The following is a 26,806-nucleotide window of genomic DNA, read 5'->3' on the forward strand; positions in this document are numbered from 1 at the left end:
CTGTTAAGACAATATGGGGGGGCAGCTAGGTGACACAGTGGATAGAACAGTGGCCCTGGAGTCGGGAGCACCTGAGTTCAAATTCGACCTCAGAAACCTATCAATTGCCCAGCTGTGTGACCTTGGGCAAGTCATTTAAATCTCATTGGTCCATCCTGTTCTGTGCTTACCTGCAAAGTCTTCCCCAGAATAAACATCCCCAGGTGCCCAGTTTTTCAAATGAGTAATGCCATAACTTCCCTCACCAGTTTTGCTATTTTGCCCTGAAACCACTCCAATCCTAAGGCCTTTCCTAAAGGATCTGTAGTACTCAGACCTGAGCACATCTTGCTTTATGTGATTTAGCCCTAGTGAGCAGAATTCAATTCTCTTCATCATTCCGGACAATGCCCCTGTTAATGTAGCACAAGTCCTGCCCTGTATTACTTTTTCTTTTGGCTTCTTTGATCACCCTGTGTCTCACTGAGATTGAAGTTCACCAAAGTACTCAGACAGGTTTTATATGACCTACTTTCTATTCATGTTAACCCAATTCTTTTTATATAGTTTTTAAAATCCAAATGTAGAGTTTTCCACTTAGTTCATTTTTCTAGTTTGATGAAACCCTTTGGAACCTTGATACTGACATCCACATTGGTTTTCCTTCTAGTGTAATATCATCTGGACCAACGGGGTTTAAGTGACTTGCCCAAGGTCACACAGGATGTGGGATATGCTTGCTTGTCATTAAATATTTCCTTACAATCAGAACTATTCCCCCTCCCCCAAAAAGAAAAAAGAATGTCTAGAGAGAGATAATAAATCCTTTGGGGGGGGGTCTTTTTTCAGAAGCTGAGATCACATATTTAGAGTTGGAAGGGAGATTAGAAATAACTGTTCATGTTTTAGGTAGGGTTTGAACTTGACGATCACATGTCTCTTCCAATTCTTTATTGACTGGAACTATGACTTCATCAGTCTTGAGAACACTTTCATAAGGAAACTCCCTTTTATCAATGTACCTTTTCTACAAATGTATATCTTTAAGAGAATTTTTTACAGCAAAGGTCTCTGGTTTAAAACTGACCTCTGTTCTGCTGACCAGACTTGTTCCTGTTTTTAAAATGTTTTTTTTTAATTTAAGACAATGGGGTTAAGTGACTTGCCAAAAGTCATGCACCTAGGTAATTATTGTCTGAGGTCAGATTTGAACTCAGGTACTTCTGACTCCAGCCACCTAGCTGCCCCCAGACTTGTTCTAAGGCACTTGGACAGTTAAATGACTTGCCTGTGGTCATACAGTCAATGTGGTGGGGGCAGAATCTGAACCCTGGTCTTTCTGAGTTCAAGACCAGCCATATTATTTCTTTTGCTACTCTATAATTACATTTCCCCTCCAAGAAAAAAATTCACAGTGCTCACAAAAAGCTTAAAAGAATCTTTGGGAAAAATTGCTATACTATTTCGGTAATAGAATTAGAATGATTCTGTAAAATTAATTTAGAAGAAGCAAAAGTACTATTGTAAAAATATAATTAATTACTAAATCAAGTTTTTAACATTAAAAGGGTTTTTTTTAAAGTAAAACACTGCTGCTTTTTTCAGTATCAAATTTATTCCACCTTATATTTTTATATTGATTAACCAATGTTAGAGAAAGAAAGGTATGTATGGTGGATAGAGAGCCAGTTTAAGTCTCTAAGGTTATATAGTAACTATGCAGAGTAGGTGCATGTCTACATGAGTGGAGAGGGTTTCTCTCTGGGAGAACCTCTATCCTGATAGAAAGGAAGAAGGAAACACAACCAAAAACTTAATATAAGTTTCCACAACCTATGATCTATGATTCTTAATTGCTGGATGTACATTCTAAAAATATTTCACAAAGAATTAAGAGACTCTTAAGTATCACCTAAAAAATAATCTTTCTATAAGTTAGGGAATTTTAATCTTATAGACTTATAGGTTCTTAATGAGAAAATAAAGAAGCTAAACTAGATTAATCTTTTGAGTCCCTTCCAGCTCTAATGCTCTATTTTTATAACTAATAAACAGTGTAAAATAATAAAGACAAGAGTTTAAATGATTTTCTCTTCTCTCATTCTGCTGAGTCTGTTAGCTGGTGTGGGGTATGAGTATAACTATATATAGGAATAAATCACTGCTATAATATTTGATAAAAAGCTTAATATTCATAACCTATAAGTAATTCACTTAAGTTTTATAGGACTTGTTTACTTACAATACATGGACAAAGAATATAAATAGACAATTTTCAGATGAATAACAAATTAGTAATGAACACATAAAAAGATAATATCAGTGAAATATAAATTAATGAATTAATAATTAATGAATTAATAAAATTAAAACAATTCTGAGATGCTTCCTTACACCTATTACACTGGTAAAGATGTTAGTTAAAAATACCAAAATTCAATGTTAGAATGGATGTGAAAAAAAAGTGTACATTACTATAAACTTTTATTATTATAAACAATCTTTTAGGAAAGCAATAGGGAATAATATAGTGAGATCTACAAAATCTATGACCAGCTAAGGATAGGTTTCTTAAAAAAAAAAACAACACACATACATTTTCTTAATAATATTGTTTGTTATAGAAAAAAAGATGGAAATGACTCGCATTCAACCAAAAAAAGTTCACATGGAGGAAAAGTAGTAAAATAATTCAGTTACTACTTTTTAAAAAATTACACTAAGAATGTACATAACTTAAAATTTAGGATTTTATAACTTTGTTTGCCTGTGTATATATTTGAACATATGTGCTTATTAATGGTGAAGTTTATAAAAAACAGTAACCTCAACTTTAGCTAGAAAAATAGGAATTCATATCGTACAAACAAATTCCTTCTGGTAAACAGAGAAAAGACTTGATAATAGCAGGTATTACTTACCACCTGTTTCTGTATTATAATAATAAGTGTAACCATCTTCACTTAAACCTTCTACCCAAAGAGGTACTGCTGCTTTCTAACAAAAACAAACATATAAAATATTTTAAAAATGACTATATTAACAACAACAAGAACAAAAAAAAACCACCGAATAGTTTTAACAAAGGTCTATCAAGATAACTATTCTCTTGGCATACAAGTGTTAAGAATTAGTGGTTGGGATTAGGAAGCTGAAATGCTGAAAAGTGGAGGTTGGGAACAGAAAGGAAATTGAAAGACCAAATTTCTTGGGAGACAGATCACATTAACCACCACTTCTTGAATTAGATAGTAGCTCTTGTCAAACAGGAGATAAAATGGACATTTGGGCCCACACTGGTGTATGAGAAAAAGAAGAGTTATCTCTATGCCCCAGCTTACTGACTCTTGATCTAAGGAATTCATTCTATGAATAACTCTTGGGAGGATTTTGTCACAGAAAGGACAAAAACTTCAAATTGTTACTTGGTTGGTATAAAACAACGTTTAGAAGTACACTCTCTCTGCTGGGCTTTATTGGTAATATTTAGAAATGCTAATGATTTATGTGACATTTCTATATATTACCAACAAAGCCTAGCAGCAAGAGACAGAAAACATATTCCATTTAAAGTAACAGTAGACAACTTAAAATATTTGGGAGTCTACCTGCTAAGACAAACTCAGAAATTAAATGAAAATCAGGATCAAACACACTTTATACAAATAAAATCAGATCTAGCGGCAGCTAGGTGGCGCAGTGGATACAGCACCAGCCCTGGAGTCAGGAGTACCTGAGTTCAAATCTGGCCTCAGACACTAAATGATTACCTAGCTGTGTGGCATTGGGCAAGCCACTTAACCCCACTTGCCTTGCAAAAAAAAAAACCACCCCAAAGTAATCACAAAAAAGGGTAAAAAAAATCCACATGTATAAAAATATTTATTTCAGTTCTATTCCTAATGGCAAAAAATTGGAAATTGAGAGGATACTCATCAACTGGGAATGGCAGAACAACTGTGGTATATGAATGTGATGGAACTAGTGTTCTTTAAGAAATAATGAGGGATGGGATTTCAGAAAAGCCTGGAGATTTGCATGAATTGATGCTTGGTGAAATGAGAACATTGATAGCAACACTGTGTGATGATCAACTATGATGGATTTGCTCATTTCAGCAGTACAATAATCAAAGACAATTCTAAAGAACTTGTGATGGAAAATACCATTCACATTCAAAGAAAGAACTATGAAGACTAAATGTAAACTAAAGCTTACTATTTTCAATTTTTAAAACTGGTTTTATGTATTATTTTTCCCTCCTTTTTGATTTGATTTGATTCTTCTTTCACAGCATGATTAATATGGATATATATTTAACAAAAGCTATACATGGAAAAACTCAGAGTGCTTTCTGTTGGGAGAAGGGGAAGGAAAGGTAGGGAGGTCAAAAGCTTAACAGAAAATGATTGTTAAAAACCACCTTTGCATATAGTTGGAAAAACAAAAATAAAAAAAATTATATTCACACAAAAAATAAAGACATATACTCTATTGACAGATTAAGATTTCTACTGAATAGAAAATGAGTTCAATTACCTTACTATATTTTCCTTGGAATCCTTCAGGTTTCTCCCACTGAGATTCTAAAGGTAAAATCATATTCTAGTTATAGTTTTTCTGCTTCCTATAATTCATATTATTCTTTGGGGAATCACTAAAGAAAAAATCTCTTTCTTCAAAGACTTAAAATTGAAGGGGGAAGACCAACAAATACTTTAATATAACTATTAAATATACCATATTGGTCTACCTCCAGGTTCTTCTTGAACATTGTCTTCCCCCCCCCCCCCCACTAAAATACTCTGAATGGTGAAAAAATACAGGTAAATCCTGAAAAATAACAGTGATTATAAGCTGCCCCAGGTTTTATTCTAATTTTTTGGGGGAAAAAAGATTGTATATTACTACATTCAGACCAATACAGAATATAGAACACATTATGGCTGTATAAAGATAAAAATAAGTGTAACAAAAAGCAGTAAAGTTGAATTTTTTTTAAATGAGGAAATTACTGAAACTATTATGATTATTATAAGTTAGTGATTAAAAGAATCAAATCTTTATGGATTTAGAATTTCATCAATTTTGAAGTATTCAATGTGAAAGATGGAATACAAAACAATGAAATGTAAGAAAAAACTAGATTTCTCTGGAGCACAGGAAAAAGCTAAGGTGTAACATCCAATTACTGCATAACTATTAAAAAACTATAAAACCCAAGATAAATTATGAGTAAGAAGCAGTTTAAGAGTAAGCTATGTGAGAAATAAGATCTGTCACTGCTGTACTCTCTGGGCAGAATAAAGACTACTCAGAACATTTAGATGGTTCAGTGACAACCTACTTCACTGCTTTAGTGACTTCACTCCAGATTCAGATAGAGATTCTGGTATTTACTGGATAAAATTCTGGTATTTAATTCAAAATTGGAGTGATCAAGTGATCAAAGTAGCTATCTCTCTGATGACACAGATACATAGAAATATGACATTTCTATAGGATTTTAAGATTTACACATTGTATTTTATATATTATATATGTATATGTACATTTACACACATACACATATATACATGTTCTCTCATTGGGACAACAACTCTGTGAGACAAAGTTCTACAGGTGGCATCATCATCCATATTTTACAAATAATAAAAACTGAAGCTTGATGAGACTATGTGACCAATTCATGGTCACAAGACTAGAAATCATGAGATATGTGGGATTCCAATGTAGATCTCTCCTCAGTGCTAGATGTACTTATTACACCATGAAGTCTTCCAAGTGAATCAAAAGATCAACTGAAAAAAAAGTATTGTTTTTATCAACAGTATTGAAAGCATAATATACCACAAAAAGGATTTATTTGGTTTATGGTTCTCAGACAAAAAAATATTCCTCGGAATCTCTCACCATAGAAAACTTGCAATCTGAAGAAGTGTGAAATTGTTTATTTTCCTATTAGACTGGGAATTCATATTTTTACAAAGTTTATAAAGGAAAATTAAGCCAAGGGTTTTAATGGGTTCATTGTTAAGACTCAGTTAAATAAGTAAAATAAGTAAAGTAAAATACTAAGTAAAATACTCAGTTAAAGGTCAGACTTCTTTTTACTTAATTTTCTGGAGTCATTATTTATTTTTTGCTTTGTAGGCTCAAATATACTTTCTAGTCTTTTGGGTTGGTTAGAAAAATTTGAAAAGTGTTAGGTCTCAAAATTCAAATATATCACTTCTTCAAGTATACAGGATTTTATCATTGATTATGTTCTCATCAGAGTACAGATTATGTCCCTCCCATTCTTTCGTGCATAGTTCTTTTTCAGGTGCAGAAACTCAGAAAATTATCAGTTAGTGGACATCCTGGGGATAAGTCTCTCTAAACTGAAATAGGTAGGTCTTTAGATCAGAACCATACAGTGCAAGGACAAACTGATTACTTGAAACTTTTTTAGCCTGGTGAAATTTGCTAGAACCTGTCTTCCATTGGCATAGTCTTTGAGAACCCCTAGATAACCCCATGCCATGATGAAGCATCACAACAGACTTTATTAGAAAAAATAATCATTAAAAAAAACCTCAACAAATACAATCCTGCAAATTTTCTGTATTAGATATGGTCTTATATTTGTACCCAACTACTTACCTCCTGTGATGGTATTATAATAGTACTGATAACCCTCTGAAGATATACCTTCTGCCCATTTGGAAGCTCCTACTAAATCTATATTAGAAAGGTCTTTTTTCCTTTTTTTCCTTTCCTTCTTCTGATTTGCCAATGAGACATGTGGGACGGTGCTGGTTACTTGTGGTGAGCTAGATTCTGTATCATCTATAAACAAAATGAAAGAAGGATGACTAATCCAGTGGACCATTCTTAAAACAATGACCAGAACCTGTTTTAGGAAATTTCACTCTAAAAAATTTTTTTCTCTAGATTTAGAAAGTAAATTAAGAGGGTATAATTATTCAAGCCCAACTGGAATACAAATAGAATTATAATCCAGGATAGAAAGAATTTCTGGACAGAGAAATCTTCAAAAAATGACTAAAAGAAATGAGGAGGATGTTGTATTCTGTTGCTTCATTCTCAAAGATCATGCTACCAGGGAAGTGATAAGCATGTGACTTGGATTTGAGGTGGGGAGTAAAGGTCAAGTGTCTGGGGCCAGGATGAACTCAGATACTCCTGACTCCAAGGTCAGTGCTCTACCTACTGTATTACCTAGTTGCCCCATGTTCTATATTATATGATTATTATCTGTCACAGGACAGAATCATTCTTTTGTTACAGAATAAATTCCCACTTAGCCATTCACTACAATCCCCCCCCCTACATAAATAATATCCACAAGGTCAAAGGACTTATAGCTGGCATAGCCCTTAGAGATCCCTTTAGCAGAATGTAAGGTCCTTGAGGGCAAACTATTTCTTTTTTGCTCCAAATTCTCAACATAGAGTTCAGGACTTTCTCAAGAAATTGTTGAATGATCCAAGCCAATCTCCTCATTTTATAGATAAAGAAATTCATCTAAGATGAGAGAGGATAAAGTTTTGGCCTAAGGTCACATCTAGTGAAAAACAAAATACAGATTCTTCATCTCCAAATCTGAACCCAGTGTTCTTTCTATTATATGCAACACGGTATATTATATAACTCTTAGGTTGGTGATGGGAATACAAAAATAGATACAGCACAGTTTCTACTGTAGAAAGAACTTGATTAAAACATAATGAATACTATATTATAAAAGTGAAGTTGAGGGTTATTCACATTTATTGAGTAAACATCCTTTACCTTAACAACAGAGTCAATTAAGCAATTTAAGTTTCTGGTCATGGGTAGATTTAGAAAGTATTGTTACTTATATTGAATTGAGGCTTAAAAGAAGAGGAGATAAAATGGAAGGGCACAAAGTTCTATATCCTCACTTTAGAGAAAAGTTGTTAGCAAAAACAGTAAGAATGTCACTTTAGTGTATGAGCTCCATCAGGGAACCTCACCCATGGAAACAATAAAAGTTTACTCAATATTCTCTCTGATGTTACTTTTAAAGCATGTTGGCAGCTTTTCTACCTGAACTGATTCCAAGCCTTTTCAAATCCTCTTGGTATGCTTTAAGGGCAGCTGCCTCCATTGCTGCAAATTCCTTTGATGCTTTTTCTTCTTCTTTTGCCTTTTCGAGGCTTTTCTGTTTAATCTACAGAAGATATGGAAAGGTTAAAAACAAAGCAAAAAGGACCAAAATTAACATGAAAAATTTATTTAAAAAAATCTAAATTACCTCACTGATTCTTTTGGCCACATTTTCTTTGTGGTTCTTTCCCCGTTCATGAAATTCAACACTCTTGAAAAATGTTGGGAGGTAGAGGGAGAAGCAAAGAAAGAAATCATAAATTATATTTCTTACAATGAAGCAATAGGATCCAGGAGGGAAGAGAATCTAACTTAAAATTTAAACAATTTCTTCAAAGAAGGAAAAAAAAGTGAAAAATGATCAAATTTAAGGCAAATTGACTCTTCTTTCAAAATATTACCAAATAGTATTGCTTTAATTGTATCTTTAACATTCTGTTAAGAACAAGGTTTTACTTAAATTCTTAAAAATGCATGCTAGATCTGTAATGATTTTGTTAAAGAAAAACTATTAATTAAAATATTAAAAAAAAACTTTAGTACAGAGAGAAGTTGGAGGCTAAGAAAACTCTTGTTCATGGGGCAGCTAGGTGGCACAGTGGATAAAGCACCGACCTTGGAGTCAGGAGTACCTGGGTTCAAATCTGGTCTCAGACACGTAATAATTACCTAGCTGTGTGGCCTTGGGCAAGCCACTTAACCACATTTACCTTGCAAAAAAAAAAAACCAGAAAACTCTTGTTCAAATCAAGAACCTGACCAATTAACTTTAAGATACACTGTAAGTAACAAATTTCTAGAGGTTCCCCCCACCAGCCCTCATCCCTTCAAACTCATTTGTCCTTGTGGGAGAAATGAGGAATAAAGCAGATTCTAAGTTTATCCCTCAGGGGTGGCTAGGTGGCACAGTGGATAGAGCACTGGCCCTGGAGTCAAGAGTACCTGAGTTCAAATCCGGTCTCAGACACTTAATCATTACCTAGCTATGTGACCTTGGGCAAGTCACTTAACCCTGTTGCTTTGCAAAAAAAAAACCCTAAAAAAAACCAAAACTAAGTTTATCCCTCAAAACTGGGAGGAAACAAGGAGAATCATAAAATAAAAAATAAAAATTATAAAATAATTAAAAAAACTGCCTGTTCCTTTTTAAAAAAGAATATGTTCTTGATAGATACAATTACATCATAATCTCACAGATTAGATAAAATTACTATTAAAACAATTGTAGTTATTTTTTAAGGGAAGATTATAATGAAATAAATATTTTATTAGTTTTAAGAGTTTAATCTAAAATAGAATTACTTGTATGTGAAAACCACTGCAAACTAAAATAACATTAAAATGTAATTTCTTTTAAAAAATTATACCTTTAAAGTGTAAAGAATATATTTTGTGGTGGTTATCCTGAGAAGCATTTATTTACCATGTGTAGTTATCTGACTTATTTTCTTACATCTCATTTTGCAAACAGTCACCTGATCCGAGCTAAATGATAATTTGTTCTAGGTAAGTTAAAGGGGATACTGATCAATATATACTGCTATCTGGGTTAACTCCAAGAAGTTATATCAACAAATTTTGTGGCCTGGAAAATTGTTAGTAATGTTTGTAAGGATGCCTTGATCAAAACAAAATGGAACACAAAGTTAAGAACCTTAGTAAAGGATGTTTTGAACTTAAAAATTTTTAGAAAAGAATAATTTTTACCCATCTTTTCCAGAATTGACCTAAAATACAGTTCATTTTTAGGTTGATTAAGCAGATACCATTAAAAAGTTCTTTTAATAGTTTCAGAACTCAAAACTTTCAGTGAAAAAAAATCACTATAACCTTTTATTAAAATGGCACAAATTTTTTAACACTTGTTACACTGGTTTTCATCATCATAAAGTACTCCCTTTTAACAAAGTTTTATAGTATTTCAAATAGTAAATTCATCTGCGGTTGACTTAAAGAAATTTAATAGTAAACTGAACTTTGAAACAATTCCCTAAAGCACAGTAACAAAACACAAAAAGGAAGTCATAAAAACAGGTCTAGGCTTGTCAATACTTCAACTTGTAAATTTTGTCTTAGGGATTTTGAGAACAGAAGATGAGGTAAATGATAGTTTCCAATAGGTGGCATAAAATTTACTTAAATACACTATTTCTAGGATTGATTAAATGGATTTTGCCAGTATGCTTTGGAATGCATTACTAAATGTGAGTACAGGAAAAGAAGGAGGCACAAACATTCTTTTGGTCATTAGAAAAGAAGTACCAAGAGTCTCAGAACCAAATAGACAGATTGAAAATGAGTAAAAGAATCTATATCAATAACATCTTCTTGGAAAAGGAAGATACCTAAAAAAAATCTAAGGTATATATATATAGATCTTTCAAAGGTCTAAGTTACAACAAAATTTACGAATCACTTATTATAAAATCAGATTTTTGAGGTTATTTTTTCCCAAAAGACTAATCTGTGAAATGCACATGGGGATTCAGAAAAAAAAATGAAAAGCTGATAATTCTGTACTTTAGGGTTTGGCAGTTCAATCTAGAAGAAGTAACTCTCTTAAGATAGCTGCTACATTCTACCACAGTAAAGTTATGATATTACTCAAATCTGAATGTCTATTAATGGGGGATAAAGAGCTGTGAAATGACTGCTCTATCTTCCCATATAAACAGAACATATGGAGATGGCTAGGTGACACAGTGGATAGAGCACCGGCCCTGGAGTCAGAAGTACCTAAGTTCAATCTGACCTCAAACACTTAATAATAACCTAGCTGTGTGGCCTTGGGCAAGCCACTCAACCCCACTGCCTTGCAAAAAAAAATAAATAAAAGGAACATATGGAAGAGAGTTACTCAGTAATTATAAAATCCCTTTAAACTTTTTTTTTTAGGTTTTTTGCAAGGCAAATGGGGTTGAGTGGCTTGCCCAAAGTCACACAGCTAGGTATCCTTTAAACTTTTAATGTTTAACAGGAACATGTTACAGTGCTGCAATAGGGGTATATCTAATGAATCCTGAGACTGACTAGCCAATGATCTACTTTTAAAAAAATGTGAAATAGGCATCAATTTACATAAAATGTAGTTTAGAAAAACAAACAAAAAAAATCTACCGGTAACATTGCTCATGAGAAAATATGTAATTGAAAAATTCTTGTGTAAGGAATAACAAAAAACTAAAGAAACAACCTTGGATTTTAAGATTTTCTATAATCTGTCTTTTATCTATTTTGTTTGATAACCTTACTGTAACTGATATCTTACTGTCTGATCTTGCTACCTCTTATACTTTGTTTCTTCCTTAAGGATATGATTTGTGTTTCATCACATTCAATTTGGATCAATGGACACAATGTAAAGACTGGCAAATTGCCTTCTGTGGGGGGGAGGGAAGATTAGGGGAAAAATTGAAAATGCAAAATAAATAAAATCTTTAAGATAATCTTACTGTACAGTACTTCTCTTATGTTTTCTATTCTATGGGTTAACTGTCCTAATGGCAATTCTTCATCTCATCCTGATTTGCCTTTGAACTGTCCATTTTCCTAGTCCCTGAATAAACTCATTCCACATTATGAATGAAACTAGACCTGACCCTTCATCCTAAGGCAGCTAAGTGATACAGTGGATAGAGTAGCAGAACTTGAGTTCAAATCTGACCTTAGCCCAGGAACACTTTCTAGCCATGTGATATTAGACAAGTCCCTCAACCCTGACTGTCCCACATCCAGGGCCATCTCCGGTCACCCTGATTCAGATCTGGCCTCTGGACGGAGATGGCTCTGATGGAGAAAATGAGGCTGGGGACCGCGGGGGCAACCCGTCACTCAGATCTAGTTCACATCCAAATCCTGGCACCTCCTCCTCGACAAAACATCAAAACTGTCCAGACGCCACATCCGAGATTCCTCCAAAAGTCGTGGGAGTCCTTCAAACTATTTTGGAGCATTTTGTTCAGATTTCTCTTTTAAGTCCTTATCTCAAGGGATCATACCTCTTTGGATGGCAAACCTTAAAATGCTGTTTATAGGTTCACTCTATCTATATGTAGACACGCGAGTAACTGCTTGTCACAATCTCCTATTTATGCTATCCTTCCTCCAAACTGCATCCTCACACCTGGCAAAGTAACTGATAAAGGAGGGCTCGATAGGCCGGGCCGGGTTCAGCTCAGGAACCAGCCCCGGGGATTTGGTTCTAAGGTCGACACAAGCGGGATCGATGCGGGGCATCATCCCCCAGGTTTCACATTTCCGATAAGGGTGGGATCAGCGTACAGGCCTGTTGTCCGCTATCCAGCACTTGCAATAATCGCAGAACTTCTTGGGCTGTGATTTCCAGTAGTCGGCCCTGGAAGAGACAAGGGGGGACATTTAGGATTAGGATCCCCAACTTCTGCGCCCCTTCTTCACACCCAGGCCCGCCTGGGACCCTCGGCTACAGCGTGGTCAGGGGTCGCTGTGTTTCTGACTCCCCAGGCCCATCGCACGTGCGCTCGGCCTCCCCCCGGAGGCTTCCCCCGGGGCCCACTTCCGGCCTGCTTCGGGCTCCTCTTGGGGGGCGGCCGCCCGGGCCCTCCCCCGTGGGCCCCAGGCCGTGGGTCCGTGGCGGGCGACACTCACATGGCGGCGGCTCCGGCCTGGGCCGGGCGGGGTGCTGAGCGCGCGCCGGGCTCTCGGGGCCCCGGCCGCTTCCAGGCCGCGGGCAGCCGCCACTCTCGGGACCGGCATCCCCCGCTGCAGAGCTACGGGTGCCGAGAGCGCTCAGGCCGCGCGTCGCGGGCCGCTCCCCTCCCCCGCCCCGCGGCCAGGGGCGGCGCTCCGGCGGGGGAGGGGCGGATGGGGAGGTCCGAGGCAGCCCCGAAAGCCTGCAGCCATCGCCCCTCTGCCTTGGCCCCGAGCCGCCTTCGGAGGGGAGGGGGAGGCCCGGGGACGCGGGGCGTCCGCTGCAGAGCATCGCCCTCGGGCCGGGGAGGCGTGGGCCCGCCCCCTCCCCCTGACTCCTCCCCGCCCCGCCCACTCCGCCCTGACTCCGCCCCGCCCTCTCCCGCTGACTCCTCCCCTCCCCGCCCACTCCGCCCTGACTCCGCCCCGCCCTCTCCCGCTGACTCCTCCCCCTCCCTCTGACTCCTCCCCCTCCCGCTGACTCCTCCCGCCCTCTCCCGCTGACTCCTCCCCTCCCTCCCTCTGACTCCTCCCCCTCCCTCCCTCTGACTCCTCCCCGCCCCTCCCGCTGGCTCCTCCCACTCCCCGCCCCCTCCCTCTGACTCCTCTCCCTCCCCGCCCCTCCCGCTGGCTCCTCCCCCTCCCCGCCCCTCCCTCTGACTTCTCCCTCCCCGCCCCTCCCGCTGGCTCCTCCCCCTCCCCGCCCTCCCGCTGACTCCTCCCTCCCCGCCCCCTCCCGCTGGCCCCTCCCCCGCCCCCGCCCCTCCCGCTGACCCCGCCCCCGCCCTCCCGCTGGCTCCTCCCCCGGCCTCCGCGTGGTCCGGCTCCGTGCTGGGGCTGCAGAGCGTGTGGGCGGCGGCCTGGGCTCGGCAGACATAGCAGCTGCTCCTTGTTGGCGGCAGCGGGCGGCCGAGGTAGCGGCGGAGCGGGGAACGGCGACACGTACTTGTCAGGTGGGTCTTGGGAGCGCAGGAGAGTGTAGCTTCCCATATGGTCTAGCGGTTAGGATTCCTGGTTTTCACCCAGGCGGCCCGGGTTCGACTCCCGGTATGGGAAAGGCCAATTTTTTTTCTTAATTATCCAGAAACGTCTTTCCCACTTTCTTTAGTTCCCGAAAGCTCGGGTTCCCCGCCTTTTTCTAGTTTGAGAGCCCCAGTGCCGAGTTTTCCGTGGGAGGCAGAAGCGCGCCGGGCTGCCCCCGTCCCCTCCCTTGGGCCCTTCGGCGGTAGTTTTCCATGACTCGGGGAGGTGATTATTAACTGGGCTCGGCTCTTCTCTCCCCTCCTTCCGCTCCCGGCCAAGTGTTTCACAAGGGACGCTGGGCGTGTTTGCATCCCCACCCCTCGCCGTGACCCCTGCCGTGCCTTCTTGGGGAGAAGGCTTTCTCGAGGGTCTCCCTCCCTCCTTCTTTCTTGTTTTTAATTTTTAAAAAAAATCCCAGAGACAGACTAGGGCAAGGGTCGGCTGGCCTGCCCCTCTTCCCGCCCCCCGCCCGTGGGAGAGCGCCGTGTCCCCGGGGCTGGGGTTGCGGACTTTCCCAGGACTTCTCCCCGAACAGAAAGGGTGCTTGGATCGGGCCGGAGTCGGGGCGTCCCCCCGGGGCTGCCTTCCTGTAAATGCATCTACACGTCAGCCCCAGATTGGCTGCCGCGGGCCCGGGATGTGGATCACGTCCCGAGCAGCCCGGGCCGGCCGCCGCAGGCCGCCAGGGGCGCCCCTCCCACCTCTGCAACTTTGTTTCACTTAGTTGAACTTGACCTTGCCACTGAGCGCTGCGCCCGGGAGTTCCCGGGGGATCTTGTTTCGGCCGCGGGGGAGGAGGCTCGTCCAAATCTGAGGCTGGGAGGGGAAGGAAAACAGCAGGACGGGCAATCCTGGTTTCCAACCCATTCCAAGGGCCTGGAGAGTTTGGGGATCACATGTTTGAGACACACACACCACACACACACACACACACACACACACCAAAAACACATGGAGCGGGGGCGGGGCCCTGTCCTGGAAAGGAGAAAATTGGCAGAAGACTGGGGAGGGGATGTTAAAACAAAGTTTCACTGTATTTTTAAATATAGAGGCCCTGTGTTTATTACAAAGAAGGGGCAGCTGTGTCAGCATGTGAGCTGCGAGTGAAACAAAAGAGTGATCTTAAATTCGAGCTGCAATTACAGAATAGGGTTAGTTACCATGTTTAGTCTGAGGTCCCAAGGAACAGAAGGGAAAAAAGTGACTTTTCTCGTGGTAAGTGTCATCGCTAAGTGCGGGAGCTTTGCTCCTCAGCATTTGCGTTTCTTCAACATTTCTGCGTTGTTTGTATTTGCTCTTTAGGAGGACAGGTTTTTCAAATTGATTCTGAAGGGAATCTGATGGAACAATCGCAGTTTTAAAGTGATTTAATTCGTTTAACTTTTTAGTTTTCCATAAATAAAAAAATAGTTTTGAAACATTATTAAGTCTGAACTGAGGCAACCGTTGGATTAGAAAACATTTTGACTCATTACTTTGCCAAGTCTGGTTTTGAGGGAATCATCTCTGATGTAAGGATATAATACATATCACCTGCATAACTATTATTGCCAAAATTATTAAACTTCTGCTTCCAAAGTTACTGAAGGCAGCCTATCCTTGTTTGGAAATGAGCCCTGGGAACCATCAAAAAAAATAATTTTCCATAGAGTAATATTTCTGTTTTGTCATAGCAGCAATGAATTTATAAAATGGTGCTGAAAAAACTTGAAATACTTAACATTAAGTCTGAAAGCCTTTTGTTTCTAGTATGATAATAGCACAGTTGAAAAATGTTTCTAGAGGAACACAAAGGACAACCTAAAAGAATAAATCTAGTGAAAAACTTTAGCAGTGCTGTTTGTTTTCTTGATTGAAAGTGACCATTTGAAAGCTGCAGATCATTATTATCAGGAAATGTGTCTTTGAGTCTGATAGTATTTGTGATGATTCTGTAAGGGGTCATTCATACTTGCTTATATGGTTGTGTATGATCTGAATGGAATCAACCATTTTCTTTGATATTAGAAGTAGTCAGTAGTCTGCATACCCCTGATCCATCAATGATCCTTTACAAAGCAAAAGACACTGTGATGCAAAAGATAAAAATAAAACAACTCTTCATTCCCAGGAACTTATATAAATATGTTTACTCATATAAGTATGTAGAAGGCAATTTTTGTAGAAAGGTAGTAGTTAATGGGGGTGGATGCAAGAGGCTTCATCTAAAAGGTGATATTTGAGATGAACTGTGATGGAAACTAAGGATTTGGAGAGTGGGAGGTGAGAAGGGAGTACATTCCAGACTGTGGAGGGGAAGACTGTCCGTGCAAAGGCATATTGGCCTGCCTGTGGAATTTGTGTGGAGATTAGAAAGGCAAGTTTGGATGGACTGAAGAGTGTGAAGGGAAATACAAAAACCTGGAAAAAAAGTGCACTGGAGCCAGGCTGTGAAAGGCTTTAAATGCCAGAGAGGTTTCTATTTAATCCTAAAATGGATAGAGCCATTGGAGTTTATTGAGTGGAAGAGTGTTATGGTTACACCTGTATTAAAAAAAAAAATCACTTTGGCAGTTGTGTGTGGGATGAATTGGAAAGGTGTTAGAACTGATAATTAAAGGTTAAAAAGATGAAAGGCAAGAAAAAAGTATTAATAAAAAATAAAATATTGATTAAAAATATCTTTTATGCAAGATTTGAGGGTTTGACAAAAGAGAATTAACTGTCACAGTGTAACTCGACTTTTGACCCAGAATTCTTTGTCAATTCTCTTTATCTGGCTGTAGTTCTTATTCTGGTTCCTAGGTTCTGCCGCTTGGATTAGTCATGGACATCATCCCAGTTTATAGTGCTCTCCCTTTTTTGGTTTGCCAATAGAATATAGTGATTGACTTCTTGTTATTGTCTTCTCAAAAAAGACTGTGACATCAGGGAAGTGATGCTAAGACATGCAGATGAGTTGGATCTAAGTGAGGGGGTGCTCTGCAAATTCTCTAGCCTCACTTTATGAACTAGGATGACTGGCTTCTGATACAACAGGAGACCCTGACTTTTTAAAGCTAGGTCAATCCCAGGTCACAGTTTGACCAAGGCAATGTACATTCAGTCATTAAGGATAGAAAAGAAGAAAATCCAGTGTGTCTAAACTCATAATGTAAACTCTTCAAGAATAAATACGTTTTTAAAAAATTTGCATTTATGAAAAATAATTTCAGATTAGTTACTTATAGAAAAGTCTCTACTTTTGCTTTCTTTAAGTGTCATTTCCCCCATTTTAAGTTCTGTTTTACAGATTTAGTTTCATACAGTCAATTTTCACAGTGTATCTGTAAGGAAACTGTACTTGCTTGTTGAGCATAAGTAGAAGTAGAAAATAATCTACGTGAGGAGATAATTTATATCCTTGTGTGTCCATCAGTTCTTTTCATACACATTTATGCTGAATGATATAGGTATGAGATGCTGTAGGACTCTAGAAGAGGAGGAAATGCCTCTTTTTGGAGTCTTTGGTGGGAGAAACTTGTCACATCCATCAGGTAAGATTTGAACAGAACCTAGAGGAAAGGGTAGGATTTAAATGGAGGGAGGGAGATTGAGCAAATATGGTTGCAAAAAAAATACAGGGTTTCTATGGACAGAGCATTTCATTGAGTAAAGACTCTTCTTGCTTTCTGGGGAGAGAAACAAATGCTGTTCTATTCTCCTGCCTTCAGGAAAAGGGGAGAAAAGCCATTCTGTTAGCTCCCCAAATCTGACGCCTTTATATGAGGTCCCACTCTAGGGGACAGGTTAGATAACCTGTCTGAACTCATTTCTCAATATTGAACATTGGCATAAAACTTCATTCCAGTGATTCCCAGCTTCTCCCCATCATCATTCTCCCTTTCTCACCACCCACTGCCCCCTTATATTTGTTCCCTGCAATCTAGCTTCTCTCCTATCCCCATGCCATTCTGAGGGTACCTACTTCTTCAACAGTGCTTACTGGAATGCCTGCAACATAGGTTTTATATATATATATATATATATATATATATATATATATATACACACACACACACATACACATATATATTTGCTTTCATCTAAAATCTTTCCCTTTCTCACTCCTGGATGTTAATGATGTTTGATTTCCTCCAAATGACCCATTTTCCTTGTCTACCCTTTCTAGAACTAGTCCTTATACTCATTCCCCAGTTCACTGGTTGAGGTGGGAGAATTAGAATATTACATATTTCCCACTGCCCCTTCCAGACTCTCCCTCACCATCCATCCCCTAGTAACTTCACCATTTTTGAGGTTCACTCAATCCACTGCCTGGAGAATCATATCCTGGTAGCTGTTTGTCTTCTGACACTAATAGGGAAGATACGAGGTAGGGAGGGTTTAGGGAGAAAGATAATGAGTTCTTGTGTTTTTGACATATTGAGTTTAAGATGTCTACTGGACATCATCTGGTTGAAGATGTCTGAAAGTTGTTTTAAGAATTATTAGCATAGAAATGGTAATTAAATTCTTTGGACTGAAGTCCTATAGAGAGAGAAGAGAACCCAGGACAGAACCCTGAGCTATTCCCAGGGTGGTTGTCTAACTCTTTATGACCTCATTTGGGGTTTTCTTGGCAAAGATACTGGAATGTTTGTCATTTCCTTCTCTTATTCATTTTACCAATTAGGAAACTAAGGCAAACAGGATTAGCTGACTTGCCCAGAGTCACACAACTAGAGTGGTGTGTTGTATTTGAACTCAGATTTTCCTGACTCTAGACCCTGGGGGTCCCATCTAGCTGCCCACATAGGAAAAAGTAGTTAAAAAGAGTGCCCAAGACAGAACCCTGAGGGTGTGATCTGGAGGAGAATCCAGCAAAGGAGACAGAAGGAGCCATCCAAGGGGACAGTGATCCATGGTGCCAGAGGTGCTGGGAGGCCAGGTCTCAACTTGGATAAAAGTGAACTTCTCCCTGTTCACTATTGCCCTTGGTGATCTTCTCAGCTCCCACAATTCAGTAATCACCTTTATGTATCAGAGGGAGGAGGGAAGGAGAAAAATGAGAACCTCAAAAACCTTAAAAAAAATGACTGTTGAAAACTCTCTTTGCATTTATTAGTTGAAAAAATAAAATATTGGGGGCGGCTAGGTGGCTCAGTGGGTAGAGCACCAGCCCTGGAGTCAGGAGTACCTGAATTCAAATCCGACCTCAGACACTTAATAATTACCTAGCTGTGTGGCCTTGGGCAAGCCACTTAACCCCATTGCCTTAAAAAAACCTAATAAAAGAAAAAACAAAATATTATTAATATTTAAAAAAGGAAAGAAACCTTAAACAAAAAAAAGAAACCACTCCTATGTAGATGATAGTCTGCTTCATTTCTTCAGTCCTAACTTCCGAACCTCCAGTCCACTGTACATGCCTATTGTACATTTCAAACTTAGTATCTCCTCAACACTCAGTCTGTCCAAAACAACTCATTTTTCTCCCCAAGTCTTCCTCCCTTTTGAACTCTCCTATTAAAATCTATGGTTCCAACTTCCTCCCAGTCACCCAGAATCCAAGCATAATTGAGATAACCTGGATTCTTAACTTTTCCCCTCCCTCCATCCTAGGGCAGTCTGCCATTGTTACCTTTGAATTGTCTCCCACGTATCCCACCACCCCAGGGTCACTGCCCCTTTGAGTTGATGGTCTTTCTGTTGGTCTCAGTCTCTTCCCACTCTAGCCTGGCCTGCTCGGCTATTAATTCATCAAAAAGAGCAAGCTGATCATCTGATCCTCTCTGATGGTCACTCCCAAGATCAAATATAAAAATTCTCTGACATTCAAAACCTTTTATTAAACTGGCCCCCAAGAAGTTTACCATCTAATAGGAAAATAGCACACAGAAAGAAGCTGAAAAATAAAAATAGAGTCATGGTGAAGAGTCTGGGAAGTCCCAATGCAATGTAACCAGATGATAATGAGGGATGTCATGACCCAAGCTCTCTCCTTAAATGAGGTTTTTGGAATACATGAATCCACCCTCCAGTCAGGACAGTGCTGTGATGAGCAGGTAGGGCTGAGGATTGATAGGATCTAGCAGGATGATGTTTTTAATGAGCTTTCCCAGGTCCTTGAGGAAAAATGGTGAGGGAATCCAACCAGGCAAGAAATGAGGTGTTCTGAGCTGCTCCCTTTTGGGGGCTTTTGGCCTTCAATGGGAAGGAGGGAGGATAATGATGAGATGGGATACTAAAGGTTCTAGGATCTTGTTAAGACCCCACAGACAGTCCACTTGCTATCCCTGAGGTTTATAAGTGATTCTCATCTCCACCTCCTAGCTTCCGTGGCTTCCTCATTTAGTCTCAGCTAAAATTCCACCTTCTGCAAGAAGCCTTTCCTGACCCCCTCTCAATATCACTGCTTCCCCTCTGATCTTTCCGTATCTTGTTTGTACATAATCATATTCATCTCGTCTCTGCTGTCAGTATATCAAGGGGATGTAGCATAGTAAAGGTTTGTAAAGGAGAATAGAGGGAAATAAGGCTTGAAAGATAGGTGAAGCCAAATTTTGGGGATCCTTGTATCTGTGCTTTACAAAGTAGCACTTTATCCAGTAAGCAGGAGTCTGGGAAAATTTGTTTAAAGTGACATTTTGGGAAGGTTATTCTAGTAGGTAAATTTAATTCCTAATTCTCCTGAATGAATTAGAAGTTGGGACCATGAGGTCGGGAAACTCAACTTATTTCAATCCTTCAGGAAGGTGGTAGTAGACCTAAAGTGAGGGCAACAGAATTGTAAATTATGAGTGAATTGAGACTGAAAAGAGGGAAGTATTCTGACTTGACTGACTAGGAAAATGCTTTACTCCTAATATGTAACATAAAACATATATAATTATTAATTATATATTTTATATAAATTATATGTATAATTTATATACTTTAATATCATAAACAATATATTTATATAAATCATAATTATACAAATATTTGATCATCAATATTTAATTATTAAATTATATAAATAATGAATCATTAAATTACATAAATAAAAATTAATATATAATTTTAAGCCTAGGGGACCCCTTGGGTCCACATAATTCCCTCCTGTGCTGCTTAAATATATAAGAACAATCACAGTCATTGGGAGACCCCAGTTACAAAATTTCTAACACAGAGGTTTGTTTGTCTCTCTTACTTAATTCAAAGCAGTAGCTATCTCTTGTTGATCACAGGCATTTTTGTGAGGCAGAATTCAGGCTATTGGAAATATTTGGGTAATGAATTATATTACAGCATCTGTTGGTCGATAGGCAATGGAAATTGAGGAAAGTGCATAGCAGTCTTTGAGTTTTTTTTAAAAAAGGCCCAAGTCTTTTGTTTTTTGATGATTACAATGCTTGATGTTGCTTTTCTCTGCCACAGCTCAACTCTGCTTGCTCCTTTTGTGATGGTCTGTGCTGCTGCTTCATCCCAGTGGAGCCCAGAATTGCTTTTAGGTGGTAAAAATGGAAAAAAACAATTATAATTGAAGTACAGAGTTGAGACTGCCATCCAGTGGTCAGAATTATGTCTTAAATATTAAATTCTTTTATATTTACCTTCAATTCTGGATCTGTCCTCACTGTTATGTCATTATACATTGAAATTAACTTTTTCATTTCTCTGTTATGTTGTGAATTCTATCTTTGTCTTATGTATGACTCTTGAAAGCAAAAGTACATTTAATTTTTTTTTAAAAATTATCATTTTAGATCCAACATTTAAAATACTATTTAGCCAAGAATCAATGAACAAGAGTTTAACCTCCAGCCTAAACCCCTGTATTGGAGCCTTATATATATATTTTTCAATGAGAAAAAACTCCTTCTGATTGCTATATTTCTTTAATATTTCAGTTATGTATGGGGTGGGTAATGAATGAGGTTTGCAATCCCTAGGGCAGCATAGGTAAGGTCTGTCTATTGGTTACTGTGGCCAAAAAAAAATATTATCCATTGGTCATCTTGTTGGACTTGGTGGACTTTAAATTTAGGCATACTGGACATTGGACCTCTAAGATAAAAGCTTTTTCAGAAGGCTATATTACCATTTAAAGTTGACTGGTATAATCATGTCATGATGAGGCATTGGAGTAAGATTTTTTTTGGACAGGATAATATGTTATGAAATGTAAAAATCAAACTTAACAATGAAAGAAGTTTAAGTCTCTTTCTGAAATTATCTAAAACACTGCCTAATCCTATGACATCGTTTTCTTTTTCATAGAATTATATTTGTTTAAACAAGCCCATATTTCCTTGTTTTCTTCATATATCTTGTTTGTCTCTTATAAGACCATACAAATCAATTATGTTAACATACCTTTGGTTTGTTTTTTGATTTTACAGCTAATTAACATTTAGATTGAAAATTAATTTCTTTAAACATATTGTAATATTAATATATTTGCTAAGTCCAAGTAATCTCCCCTCTCAATTTATTTTGAATTAGGCCTGTTATGGTGCAAGTTGCCCCTGTATTGTTGCAGATGAGTAAAATAAACTGAGTCCAGATGGCACTTATTTGAGCCAACATAATTCAGTTTTGAAGGGCAATCTACTTGAACAAATTAATGGTAAACTTATTATTCAAAATTACAGTGATGGTAAAAACCTTAGTTGCTCTCTAACTGAAGAAATGATTAGTTATTCATCTTGCAAAATGAAATATTTGACATAGTAGATGAGTCATTTAGTAGCAGCTATAATGTTCCAACATGCTCTGTTAAATTCTTTGTTATGTGGAGACTTGATGAGGCATTTAGTTCTTGAGATGTATTCTACAAGTGCTAGGAAGGCTACAGAGACCCAAAGAAGCCGATATAATGGAGGAACATTCAGTATTTAGACATTGCCATTTCATTCAGAACCTGACATATGGAAGCAAGTGAAGAACAGAACAAATAAAATATTAATTGGCCCACCAGATACTTAAGATGTTAAAGGTAAGATAGCCTAGGTATCACATTTTTGATGCTAGTTTAAAACCACTCCATGTCTTGCTCCTGATGCTTTATTATTAGAAAGGTATGGAAATGACTCTGTTGGGCTCTTGAAGACTGCTTGCTAGTTGCAATCTCTGGCCTAGCCTTCCAAAGATCCTGAAAAGACTTGGAGACTGAGGAGGAGACCAGGTTACCCAGTGCTGCCAGTGTGATCTGCCACACAGCATTAACTTAGTTTTGGGGGGGGTCCTACTCCAAGAGCCTTGATCTGCATCTGTGGGGTGTGTGTGTGTGTGTGTGTGTGTGTGTGTGTGTGTGTGTATACACACACATATATATACACCAAGAGGCTTGAAAGAGCATTTCAGTTATGTTTCAAAGCAATCATTTACCACTGTTGAAGAAATCTAAATATTCCACTGAGGAATTTACTGCTCAATAAATTCTTCATAGTGTATGAAGATTGTCATATTGTCATACAATCATTCACTTAAATCAAAAGTTTTAGGATATAAAGAGTGAAAATTCAAATATTTATCTTTTGCCCATAAGCTACATTGTGGCTGTCTCTTAAATTTTAGTCATCAGTTCTTAGGTTAAGTGAATTTCAGGATACATTTTGTAAAATTTCTTTAAAAATACCAAAAAAAGTACTTTAAGAAATGATGCTAAAACATGGGGGCTATGATCATCCTTGATGGACTTGCTCATTCCATCAGTACAAAAGTTAGGGACAATTTGGGGCTCTCTGCAATGGACAATACCATCTGTATCCAGATAAAGAACCATGGAGTTTGAACAAAGACCAAGGACTATTACCTTTAATTTGGGGGAAAAAAAAACCTGATATCTTATTGTTTCATCTTGCTATCTCTTAATACTACTTTGTTTCTTCCTTAAGGATATGATTTCTCTCTCATCACATTCAATTTGGATCAATGTACAACATGGAAACAATGTAAAGACTGGCAAATTGCCTTCTGTGGGGGTGGGAAGTAAGATTAGGAGAAACATTGTAAAACTCAAAATAAATGAAACCCTTTAAAAAAAAGAAATGATACTAAGGACATATATCTTTTTGGGGTATGATTCTAAAGTGTCTTCTAGAATCGTTTGTTAAAATTCATAGCTACAAAAGTTGTGCATTAGGGCATCCTTTTCAACAATCACCTTTTTTGTCTTTTGTAGTTTTTGTCAATCCAGAGGGCATTTCATTTTATTTTTCTTCTATTTGTGATTTAGAGTAGAGATGTTGAAGTGTCCAAACCACATCCCTGATTTAGAGTCTTTTTGGTCCATGGTTTACCTTTCCTTGAGACTTGCCTATTCACATAAAACCTTTTGTTCCAATTAATGGTTTTGTTTCCTATTCTGCTTATTTTACTTGTGTTAGAAGCTTTTTAAAAACGATCATCTTTATGGTTCAACTTCCCTTAGTCATAGTAGTGAAAGAATAAATCTTTCTTCATCCCCTAATTTTATATGATGTCTTTGTGATTCTGATATTATAATAATTTATATTATTGTGATCCTTTATGCTTAAAATGATATGTTTATTTGTAGTTTATTGTGAAATCTGGTATAAGATTTTGTGTCTAAATAATTTCTGTCAGATTCCTTTTCAAATTTCCTGGTAGTTTTTGAGAAATATAGTCTTTCTCCTAATAATTGGTATCCTTAGGTATTGAATACTATGTTACTATGTTATATTGTTTCTGGATCTGTTCTATTGAGCATCTTTTCTGTTTTTTTTTAATCAGCATTTTTCAATTGTTTTTCATAAAGTTTTACTAATACATGTCTTAAAATGTCCAATAAATTATTGCTGTAAAATTTTATTTAACTTGTTCTTTTTTTGGTGGGAGGAAATGTGAAGTACAGAAGAGAAGATAAGATAGGGCAGATAGGATGAGATGAAGGCTAGCAGCCTCTGAAGTAAGTTTATTGGTACATAGTTATTTGATGTCTTTATAGTGATATGAATAAAATCCTAGCATTAGAGGTTAGCTTTACTTTGTCAGTTTCATAGTTTTGTTTATTTTGTCATAGACTTATGTATACAAGATTTTTGTTCTTCTGAAAAATAATTTGTTTTGATTTGACTCTTGTCAATAGAATGATATTTTTTCCTCATAAGACTTATTTTGTGAGTAGAAATTTAAATGTATCTGATTTTTAAAACTTAATTTTTAAATGGAGTTGTTTAGCAGGGAAGAAAATTTGTTTTTTTTTTTTTTATTATCAGATGTCCTTAAAGCAGAACTCTTTAGGATCAGAATTTTAGAATATTACTTGGCCACTTATTTTATCACTGGATTTAAAAAGAAAATTATATTTTCTCGACCATTATGGGAAATCACCTTCTATTTAGTTATTAGATTATTGTTGTCCCTATAAATTCTTACTTATGATTTAACTTAGTTCATTCTTTCATATTTGAATTCTTCTGTGGTGATCAAACTCTTAAACTATGTGGAATTCAGAGTCTCATGTTAAAGACACAATTCTTATCTTGGGTATATAAGCATATTGTTCCTTGTAAAGATTTTTTTTTCTTTTGGGAAAAAAACCTCTTTTAAATTTTAGCATTGATTAGCAGATTTGTTACATTGAATTCTCACAACATTGTATGTTTATTATTTTTCCTTCAGAAATTTTTCTTTTCTGTGTTCCCCTTGATTTTTTCTGAGATGACTAAAAATGTTTTTGCTAATTCTCTGCCTTATCTTTTTTTTTTTTTAGGTTTTTGCAAGGCAAATGGGGTTAAGTGGCTTGCCCAAGGCCACACGGCTAGGTAATTAACTGCCTTATCTTTTTGAAACTTGATTAGCAACAGTGGGCTTTTTTTTTGTTTGTATTTTTGTATTTTTTTTTGCAAGGCAATGGAATTAAGTGACTTGCCCAAGATCACCCATTTAGGTAATTATTAAGTATCCAAGGTCTGGACCAGTGCTTTATCCACTGTATCACCTAGCTGCCCCTGCAACACTGGTTAATAATGATAAAGTTCTCTTTAAATAATTGCTCTTTTGCTTAATGTATATGCTATATAAAATATTTTGCATTTGTCACTGTCTAATTATTTATGATCTTTCCAGTTACACTTTATTTAAGGCTTTTTGCAAGGCAAATGGGGTTAAGTGTCTTGCTCAAGGTCACACAGCTAGGTCATTATTAAATGTCTGAGGCTAGATTTGAACTCAGGTCCTCCTGACTCCAGGGTTGGTGCTCTATCCACTGCACTACCTATCCGCCACTTTCCATTTACACTTTTGTAGTCAGTTATGCATTGTTTTCTTTTATCTGCTTATTTCACTCAGTATTGAGTAATGTAGATTTTCCCATGCTTTATTCATCACATTTATCATTTCTTAAAACACAGTAATAATTCATTTTATTAATATACTACAATTTGTTTAGCCATTCCTCAAATGATTAACATAAACTTTCTTTTGAATTTCTTGTTACCACAAAAAGTGCTGCTATGACTAGTTTGGTATATATGAAAACTTAACTAGGTTGCAGAGTGGATAGAGCACCAGACCTGAGTCAGGAGGACCTGAGTTCAAATTTGACCTCAAATACTTGACTCTTATTAGCTGTTTGACTCCAGACTAGTCACTTAACCCTGATTGTGTTACATCCAGGATCATCTCCAGTCATCCTGATTCATATCTGGCCGCTGGACCCAGATGGCTCTGGAGTGGAGAGTGAGGTTTGGTGACTTAGCATAGCATCCCCCTCACTCAAATCCAATTCACATGCTTGTCATGGCATTACCTCCCTGAGGTCATCTTTGAGAATAAAGGACAGACATCAATCAATCGATATCATTGCTATAAACTGAATAGTGGAATCTCTCACTCCATGGATATGAATATGTTTGTCATTTTATTTGCATAATTCCAAATTTCTTTCCAAAATGGTGACACAGATTTTACACCTTTACTAACAAAGTGTCTGTATAACTCTGCAAAACCTTTATAACCTTGACTATTCCTATCTTTTATTAGCGTTACAATTTGCTAAATGTAAGGTGAAACTCAGGGTTATTTTGAT

The 26,806-nt window shown here is 37.8% G+C and overlaps 2 protein-coding genes and 1 non-coding gene across 6 annotated transcripts in view; 2 read left to right on the plus strand and 1 right to left on the minus strand.

Moving 5' to 3' along the window:
* The window catches only part of WBP4 (WW domain binding protein 4), a 36,320-nt gene extending 22,483 nt beyond the window's left edge, over nt 1–13,837 (minus strand). The window contains exons 1-7 of one of the 3 annotated variants that reach the window (XM_074191761.1): nt 13,730–13,837; nt 12,397–12,469; nt 8,264–8,326; nt 8,056–8,179; nt 6,625–6,810; nt 4,519–4,565; nt 2,901–2,976 (exon numbers count right to left, since the gene is read on the minus strand). In XM_074191761.1, coding sequence (XP_074047862.1) covers nt 2,901–2,976; nt 4,519–4,565; nt 6,625–6,810; nt 8,056–8,179; nt 8,264–8,326; nt 12,397–12,469; nt 13,730–13,773 — 613 coding nt within the window. In that variant the 5' untranslated portion in view covers nt 13,774–13,837. Of the gene's footprint in view, nt 1–2,900; nt 2,977–4,518; nt 4,566–6,624; nt 6,811–8,055; nt 8,180–8,263; nt 8,327–11,779; nt 12,470–12,741; nt 12,935–13,729 lie in introns of those variants that run through there. The other 2 variants (XM_074191762.1, XM_074191763.1) reach the window with 2 other exon arrangements.
* The window catches only part of ELF1 (E74 like ETS transcription factor 1), a 138,216-nt gene continuing 125,043 nt past the window's right edge, over nt 13,634–26,806 (plus strand). The window contains exon 1 of one of the 2 annotated variants that reach the window (XM_074191755.1): nt 13,634–13,736. The gene's annotated coding sequence lies outside the window, so the exon portion shown is untranslated. Of the gene's footprint in view, nt 13,737–14,519; nt 15,022–26,806 lie in introns of those variants that run through there. The other variant, XM_074191757.1, reaches the window with a different exon arrangement.
* Nucleotides 13,768–13,839, plus strand: TRNAE-UUC (transfer RNA glutamic acid (anticodon UUC)). Its single transcript has one exon. It is a non-coding gene; the product is annotated as a tRNA-Glu (tRNA).

Source organism: Macrotis lagotis, chromosome 6 (genome assembly GCF_037893015.1).
Source record: "Macrotis lagotis isolate mMagLag1 chromosome 6, bilby.v1.9.chrom.fasta, whole genome shotgun sequence".
NCBI classification, from domain to species: Eukaryota; Metazoa; Chordata; class Mammalia; order Peramelemorphia; family Peramelidae; genus Macrotis; species Macrotis lagotis.